This window comes from Vipera berus, assembly GCF_964194415.1.
Source record: "Vipera berus genome assembly, chromosome: 6".
Classification (NCBI taxonomy): Eukaryota; Metazoa; Chordata; class Lepidosauria; order Squamata; family Viperidae; genus Vipera; species Vipera berus.
The window spans coordinates 24,057,702-24,067,230 of NC_138208.1; the positions used below are offsets into that span (position 1 = coordinate 24,057,702).

Below are 9,529 nucleotides of genomic sequence, written 5' to 3' on the forward strand. Positions count from 1 at the left end.
TCATTATTGTCATTTTAAGACTCAATAGTATCTAAAATATACCTCTAGGTACATGTGAATATAAATCCATTTCATACTCTGGCCCAATATTGCAGCTAATGAACAGTTTGGTTATTTCACATAATTCTGCATACTAATATGTGATGCATATTTTTAAAACAATACCTGAAAAGTACACATTAATAAAGCAAACCCATCCTCAGTATTATCCGAGCAATCTTGCTGCCACAGAAACCCCTAATTAGCTTATCTGAACAGAGCCAAATAATTATGTTGCACAACTTAATTCATGTTGGGCTCAAAGCTAAAACAATTCCGCAGGCTGTCCTATATTACATTTGTGCAATAGTTACACCACACCTAATCTCACTGCCTCTTAACCAGTGTGACATACCACAATTGATTGTGTTTTCATTCTAGAAACTCTTTGGAGATACTTACATACCTACATACGTACGTACATATATACATATGCTGAGTTTTGCTTATGCATTTTTAAATCAGTTTAAATTAAAGTTTAAACAACAACAAAAATGAAAGCAATATGTGAAAGATAAGTAACAGAGAGGGTCTTAGGCTGTATTGTAAACACTAGCCTTTTTCAAAATTGATGTTTTAGAATTCCTAGATTTTCCAACACAACTGAAGAGTACTAGATTGATGATAAAAAATATCTGTAAGGTTTAGTATGTTATAAATGACATTAGAATATCATATATTCTCATAAGGTGTCCAAAAATTTTGGAATACTACCATATGTATGTATAAATAAAAAACCAATTAGGATTAAAAACTTACCTGCATTAAGCCCTATCATCATTTACTTTTGGAAAATATTTCATGCTAAAATATCTTATATATACATATACGTATACATATACATATATACAGAGAGGGACATAATTTTGTGAAGTATCAGTTCCAACAATAGCTTCTCAAATTGCTGTAATATTTTGAATAACAGAGAGGAGTAGTGAATTCCCACAGCAACCTATGAAGAAAATGGAATCTCTGATAGATATCTACTTCTTTGAGCAACATAGTAGTTAAGAGAATCAATTATGCACCAGCAAGATCTCTGCTTATATTTAGTTCATATTTGTTATATTTAAGATCATCTATGCGCTGGTCATAGGGAAGCTGAGATGTCCCAATATTTTTCACTTATAATAAACAGCTTATATTATTGGTCTACTAAACAGAACATCATTAATATATCTGAAAACTTGAATACTAAAAAATGTGAACAACCTAACAAGATTGCCATTATTGAAAAGACTTTCAGAGTAAAACAATCCACACATTCTTGCTGCACCTCTTGAAAGAATAATTAACACATAAATTGCCCCTTGTTGTTGTTGTTAGTTGCGAAGTCATGTCCAACCCATCGCAACCCCATGGACAACATTCCTCCAGGCCTTCCTGTCCTCTACCATCTTCTGGAGTCCATTTAGGCTCACGCCTACTGCTTCAGTGACTCCATCCAGCCACCTCATTCTCTGTCGTCCCCTTCTTCTCTTGCCCTCAACCTTTCCCAGCATTAGGCTCTTCTCCAGTGAGTCCTTCCTTCAGGATCTGGCCTTCTAAAGAGCAGTCAGGGTTGATTTTCTCTAGGACTGACCGGTTTGATCACCTTGCAGTCCAAGGGACTCGCAGGAATCTTCTCCAGCACCATAGTTCAAAGGCCTCAATTCTTTGGCACTCAGCCTTTCTTATGGTCCAATTTTCACAGCCACACATTGCAACTGGAAAGACCATATCCTTGACTATACACATTTTTGTTGGCAGGGTGATGTCTCTGCTTTTTACTGTGCTGTCTAGATTTGCCATGGCTTTCCTCCCAAGGAGCAAGCGTCTTTTAATTTCTTGGCTGCAGTCCCTGTCTGCAGTGATCTTGGAGCCCAGGAAAATAAAATCTGTCACTACCTCCATTTCTTCCCCATCTACAGTATTTGCCAGGAATTGAGAGGGCCAGATGCCATGATCTTGGTTTTCTCAATGTTTAGTTTCAAAAAATTGCCCTTTATGAGTGTTAAATCAATTTTATTCATTTTAAAAATCCTTAATGAAATTTGATTACTGTGATTTGAAAAGACATTCATGCAACAGTACTAGCAAGATCACCAAGGTCCTTTCCAAGCCTATGATTTTATGAAATTAACTTGAATTTACATGGTTGCATGCTTCCCTGAGTTTTCACACTGCATCATATAGATTTAAAACATTACAGTTTTAATTAACTGACATTAAATTGCTTGGTAAAATTGATAGAAATAAAACTAGAAAATAATTAAGCAAGCACATTGCCTAAAAAAATAATGATGAGAGGGGAGAAAAAAAATCTTCCCTTCTAATATGTCTTTAGGATCTTCTGCAATTAAGGATAGAGGGTTCTCTGATATTGTATGATTTTTTTTTAAAAAAAGAAATGACATATTTGAAACTAAATAAGGATGCTTCTTCAATCTCATTATTCTGGAATAATCCTATTAGTGTATTTTAGTTATTCTATGAAAATAATCTGTCTTCTTTTTAACATATTTTTCAGTAGTGCTGCATTTTTTCTACAGTACCTATAAAACAGAAAATGATTTATGTCTACCCTCAAAAAAAACCAAAACCCTAATATGTAAATATTGTAAAATGTAGCGGTTTCCTTAGACAAATAGCTCTTGCAGTGATGGGTCGCATTTTTCAGTTTTATTAATCAAAGCTTTATCATCTTTTCCAAGATTACTTTTGTTTCCTCGGGCAAAAAAAAAATATTCTGGTATCTCCAAATAGTCCCTCGCCTTAATGAGAAAAACAGTTGATAAAGATAATGAGTTCATTATCCAAAATATGAGTCAAATTGGAAAAGTTTAAAAAGTACAAGAATTTGCAAAGAATAAAGTTCTTTGATGCTCTTCTATTAGAGATCAGATTTCCAGGGATTGAATCAAACTGTTTCAAGAGGAATTGAAATTGTCAGTAAAAGAGCTGAACCATTTCACCCTTAAGTTCCTAATTAAACAGGCAGCCACAGTGGGAACTGACCATTTAAATGACAAGTAGAAGAAAGGAGGGAAACAAGAGTTGCTAAGATGACAGTACTCAAATTAATTACTTCACAGTAATTCCACAGTTCTCAGTGGAACACACTGCCCAGAAAAATAATGCAAGGATGCCAGAATACTATTTAAGCTATTTTCAATCCTGTTGCAGTGTGTAGGTCTAAATAGGCTCAAAACCAGCACTTTGACACACTGTATTGATTGCTGTAAACTATCCAACTACTTTGAAGAATAAAGAAAAAGTGAGGGCGCATCAACTGATTATGGTATCGGTATCGGTTCAGCATTGTTTCTTTTAGATAGCTTATATATTGCCTCAAATACATGCAAATAATCTGTCATCTTTATTGGGCTGGGTTTTGTGTGGTTATTGATTAGTTATGCTGTGTTCTCCATTGGATTTTGTTCACCACAGAAATGTTTTGGCTTGGGGGGGGTTCACTATATAAGTTTAAATAAATAAAATATTAGCTAATAGGATTGCTCCCATATGATGAACATTAACATGCGACTACTTCTGTTCCTCTACATAGTAGCTGTGTACTATTTTAATCTATCTTTTATCTTCTTCAGATTTTAAAATAACATTTAAGTAATCCAGGACTTCCTAAAGAAAGGTCACCAGATCAGGCTGCAAAAAATAATCTGACAACTTTGAAATAGCAGAAAAAGGTTAAGAGTTCTCTACATCTTTTTGCTTCCATCTAGTGGTCATCCAGATTTTTGCAGCGCAGATTAGCAGCCCCTAGTTTAGAGAAAATATCATGTTATACCAGGGGTCCCCAACCCCGTCTGTGGCCCAGTGCGAGGTTGGGCCATGGAAGTGGTGTGTGTGTATGAGCATGAGCCATTACATTTGTGAAAGTGGCATGTGCATGTGAAACCATCCCCTCTCCCCTACCCTGCCACCACCATCACCGCCTCCGCTGGTTTGCAGAGCCAGAAAGGTTGGAGACTGCTGTGCATTTAAGGCCTTGGAATATGATCTCAAAACTAAAACACCATTTATAGCATTTTAAAATGTTTGTTTTACTCTCTGACCTTATCTATGCTTTGCCAGGGTTATCAATCAAAGGCCTCTCTTGTCATTTATGTAATGCGGTTGTCCAACATTAATATTGGCTCCAGGAATTCCTGAGTGTTCAGTCTAATCTGTCTGAAGAAATGCAACCCAATCCTGATCAAATTCCCAAATCAAGCCATATTCTTGAACTCTATTCAGTTCAGTTTCTTCTCTTTACAGCCTAAAGTTATGCAGAGCAGAAGAGAATCCAAACCTGGACTTGAAATAAAAAGACTGCAGCTGAGAACCATCAGCATACTACTAATGATAATTAGTTGCAAATCCACAGTGATACTTACTAGTACATTCTTATATATAAATTAAATAAGAGATTAATATAGCACTTTTTGTAGGAATCCCAACTTCCTGGGATGTCATGGTCAATAATATCAAAAGTCAAAGATAGATCCAGGAGTATCAAACTTTTATTTTGCCATACAGATCATTTATTGGGATGATCAGAACTGTCTCCACATCAAAACTGGAATATATGAATCAGAGATGGATGACTTTTAAGGAGTTGTGGGCTACAGAGTTGGCCCTCACATTATGACCACAATTGAGCCTAAAATTTCTGTAGCTAAGTGAAAAAGTTGTTAAGTGAATGTTACCCCACTATAACTTTGAATGGTCACTAAATAAAATGTTGTAAATCAAGGACGACCTATAATTCATCCTTCTAACTTTCTGGAAAATTCTAGGAAGCCCACAGGAAAGCAGGAGACCAATTAAGGGAAGCAACTTATCCAGATAAACATTAAGAGTGTACAGTGCTTGGATTCAATTCCAGAAAGATGCCTAAACATAGCACATATCAGCAAATCTTTAAATTACCTGTACTTTTTTCCAGGAATGTATGACAGCTGCAGAAGCCAGCTGCACAATCTTGAGAAAAGATACAGATGCTTTGAAGAATTGCAAACAGGTGCCACTTTTGTGCCCTTAAATACTTCAAAGAACCTTTTGTGATGTGAATCTGAAGTACACAGTCCTAAGAAATCAGATTACATGGTGCATTAGACTCATCAAGAATACTACTTCTCAAAATGGCATCAAACCAAGTATACTTCTAAGCAATATTACACAGAGAAAGAGAGAGAGCTCAAGGTGCTCATAATGTAATCAGATGGTATTAGTGTATTACCCAGAGCTACCAATGGCAACATCCTTTGGCCAATAGTTAATACAAGCTCTGAGACCCTGTGGTAACTGCTTGATATGGTCAGCTCTGTTGGAACTTAGTGAAGGTTTTCTGGGCTAGGTGACTGACCTATTCTTGGGCAATTCTGAAGCATCCAGAATAGAAGCATTTCATTCAGCATTTCATTTCATTCATATATGGCTAAAAGGAATCTGCTCTCTCAACACTGTTCAAAACCACCTGAATTACTTTGTTGAGATGGATCAGGTAGACTTGCCAATTCATGAAATGAATCTCTTCATCTTCATAACAAAAATTACTTGGTTCAACTGTACCTATATTGCTTCTATTTCGACTGATCAGATTCATCCTCAGATGTGCCCAATAGTCACTCAGGTTACATCACCTGCAACCATTCTGTATACTATTATACACCATAGACCCCCAACATGGGGTAAGGAAAAAATATCCTGGGGGAAAACATTCTTTCCTATCTATACCAGGTTGCAACAGAGTGGTCAGCCAAGTTCAAGAAAGCACTCCCAGTTAGCTCTACCATACTTAAGATCTGGACCAGCCAAACTTACAGTATATACTGCCCTGTTCAATGAGTTTGGTTTAATAATAATCCTGCACCTGGCAATGATCCATCCATGGCATTGACACTACTCTGAAATTGATATAAAGATTATTTCAATAAAGGAGAGTATTTGTAGCTCAGGGTTGAAATGAGGGGTCCTTGATGCTAGAACTGATGAAGTTACCTAGTTTGGGTGAAACATCTTATAGAAAGCAATTAAACTGAGAGAGCCCCAAGGACCCCTCAAAGATTATTTCCCACTGTGATAAAAATGAGATTAAGGAATAAGATTACTTGCCTCGTGGGCATTCTGTGAAATGGACTGGTAAAAGATGAAGAAACCAGGAAATCCACAAAAACCTAAGCTTTCCTCTCAAGGATGACAGCTTCAGTATGAAGTCCTGAAGTCCCCCAATGCCCTGAGGGTCTCCAATATCATATTCAAGATTACCCAAGCCAGCTCAGTTAGGTTTTCCATTATGCAGCATTGTAGTCAATATACTAGTGGAATTCCTGTCTTCACCTGACATTCTGCACAAATATCATATTCCTAAAAGATATGACTAACCAGTGAAAGGGCCTGAAAAGGAGATAAAAGACCTAAGGACTATAGCAGCCTCCAAATGCCCACAATTCATGTACAGAATATTCTGTAACAGCAGATCTATCTTAGGAGACTTACCTTATCTGACCAGGCTGTTTTTTACAATCTATTACACAATCACAAATCATGAAAAGGTCCCCTAAATGCTTCTTTTTTTCAGCTCCTTTTATGAAGCTGCCAAGAGCATGATTTTTGGTTGCAATACCGATAGCCAGCTTAATTTATGGTAGTGCCAGGGTTAGGGCTAATATATGCCAACACAAATATAATTACTATTACAGTTATTGCTATAGACCTGCTACAGCAGATTTTATTGGGTCTTTTTTTAAAGAAATCTATTAAAGCTTCAAAAATAACTAGCCAAAATGTGTATCATTGGAAATGGCATCTCATAACAATGCTCTCAACCTTCCAAAGGAACTGTAATAATTTATATAATAATTAGCTCAATTCATTCATATCTGGGAACAATTCCTTAACTTAGAAATGTCTACTCAACAAAATCCACAATAAAATACCCTGATCCAATAGCCCATCATTTTTTTTAGGTTTCCTTCATCTGAAAACAGTGGTGTGCCATCCATAGGGAACCAACTACTAGACAATGGCCAACATTACACTCTCTGTATAAATTTAAAAAAAATCTTATCTATATCATGCTAGTTTGCATCCCAAATCATATTTGTACTTCTCACCCACTTCAACAAGGTAAGCTTATTGAAAATATTCAAGAAAAAAACAGTCCTTCATTATAGAAAGATAACTTGTGTCTTTATGCAATTGATATCGAAAATGTAAGGTCCCATAAATTCAAGCTGTGCCCCATTAAAAGAATCAGTGTCCAGCAACTGGAGAAAGGTTATTCATTTGAATATATAACCTGAATTCTGTTCACATTGAACTATTGATTTTAGATTTTTTTTCTGCCAGTCTACATATTTTGACATTCATTTATTTCTTGTTCAACCTATTAATATCTAGTACCATCACTGAAAGAATTCAGTTAAAACCATAGTAGCTACCAAAGCATTAAGAATGTTATATCGCTCATCTGATTCTACTGGAGCCTCTATTCAATAAACTCAGCTAGTTGCAAATTAAGTCTTTCTAGCAGGCTTTGATATATGAACCCAAATTAATTTACTATGTGAAATAATGACAGAACTAGTTGAAATAGGATACTAATCGTCATGGTGTACAGAGGTTTAATATAATAAAAGGATGTTTACCCATTGGATAAAGAATATAGATTAATGCTTTTTGTAGTAAAACTGGTCTTGAATATAAATTATTGCACCAAATCATTACTTTCAGTACAGAAACAATAGTTTCTATGTCTGGCAAATATTGATAATATAATGTACAATAGCCTTTAAAATCCAGTGTTGGCTTATCAACCTGTAACACTTGTAAAATGATCGGTGTAATGTGATTCCTACTTTTGCTAGTATCGGTATTAATTACAAAGGAGAAAAGGCACTGTTCGACTGAATATTGTACTTTCAACTGAACGTGATTATGCAAGTTGCAGTGTTAAAAAACCCCAGTATTTGAATACGTAAGTGATGGCAGCACATAGATTAGTAATAAATTGTTTTGCAACTGTGAGATATCCACCTAACACATTTCACCTCCTCCCTCCCTTGCATTCCACTTCTAACTACATTGGAGGTAAGAGCCATTGATTTCAAAAGAAAGAGCTTTCACATCCAGGGCTAACTGCCTGAACACGTAATACAATGTAATATCCAGGACACAGACAGGTTGATGCCTGTTGTCAACACCCTGCTTGGACTGTAGGCAATTTTTTATTCCCTATCTCATTCTCTTTTTTAGGTCATATGTGCCGATGTTCACCTAAATGTTTCATTTTGCCAGGGAGAATGGCTGAAACGGGTTTCCTATGCTCTCCCTCTCTCTCTTCCCCCCTCCCCCCCGGTTGCCGATTTCATGGCAATCCGTATGAAATCCTACTGGATGTGGCAGAGAGGGAAGAATGCAAGGAGGAAGCTTCTTCAGATCTACCGATCTGCTGGTATATAGGGGAAGCTATGCTTCCTACACACCGGTAAACAGAAGCAGGGGGAGAGCTTTCAAGAACCGTCCCTTCCTTTAAATAAACTCCCGCCCCTCCCCAATCTGAGGCCACCACAATCGCAGAAAAAGAAAAAGAGCAGGTGCGTCCTTCTAGGCGCCCTGGTCCCACGCCCACCGGCCAAAGGGGCTAGTTCCTCACGCCAGGCATGGCACCCAGAAGCGCCTGCCTCATTTCTGAAGTTTTGCTCCAGCCGCCTAGAAGGAGGCAGGGAAGGGACGCGATGGAGGAAGGCAAGGGAAGAAAACCGACTGGGAGACCATTCCCAGCCTCCTCGACGGCGCGGTATACAAGCACGGCAAGAGAATGGGATAGAGGCGCCAAGGCAAAGTTGCCCGAGCCGGCGCCGCGCAAGCGGCCCTCACTCACCTATTGGACAGAGGCAGAAGAGCTGGACGGAAGCAAGCAACAAATGCCGTAGGAGGCGCATTTCCAACCCGTCCTGTGGGTTAGCCTTTTTCTTCCAAGTAGCCTCCTTTGCTCTCTCTTCGCCGGCTACGTCGCCTTTTCTCTCGCCGGAGAAAAAGCTCGCCGGGCTGAAAGGCTGCAGGGCTGGGGGATAAACTCCAGTTAGCGAGGACTTGCGAGAGAATCCAGCTCGGGCTGAGCAGCCAAGCGCATCTCGGAGCGCCTTCCCCCAGCCTCCTGGCAGCAGCCCGAGGCGCTCGGCGAGAGGCAGAGCGGAGAGGAGCGGAGAGGAGCGGACGCCGGCTCTGGGCTCGTCCGCGCGTGCGAGAAGAAATGCGCGGACCCGAGCACGAGCGTGACAAGACGCGCGCTCCCGCTGGGGCAGGAGCGCCCGCCTCAGCCGAGCTGGGGCCGCCGCCAAGCTGGGAGGAGCGGCGTGGAGCGGGCTGGGGCGCGGGGGCAGTCGGGGGTCTGAGGATGGGACGAGGGGAGGGGAGGGTCGCGCGCCCAGAGCGGAGGAGGCAAGGGAAAGAGGGCGAGCGCCTTAAATCCTGCAGCCGAAGCATCCTGAGCGCTCGGGTGGGG

General features: G+C 39.3%; 1 protein-coding gene across 1 annotated transcript in view; it reads right to left on the bottom strand.

The window, feature by feature from the left end:
* PTPRZ1 (protein tyrosine phosphatase receptor type Z1) overlaps positions 1-8,966 on the bottom strand; it is a gene marked incomplete at both ends in the record, with an annotated part of 122,446 nt that extends 113,480 nt beyond the window's left edge. Inside the window, one exon of the mRNA XM_081330331.1 lies at positions 8,906-8,966. Coding sequence (XP_081186457.1) covers positions 8,906-8,966 — 61 coding nt within the window. The remainder of the gene's footprint in view (positions 1-8,905) is intronic.
* Positions 8,967-9,529: the final 563 nt, after the last annotated feature.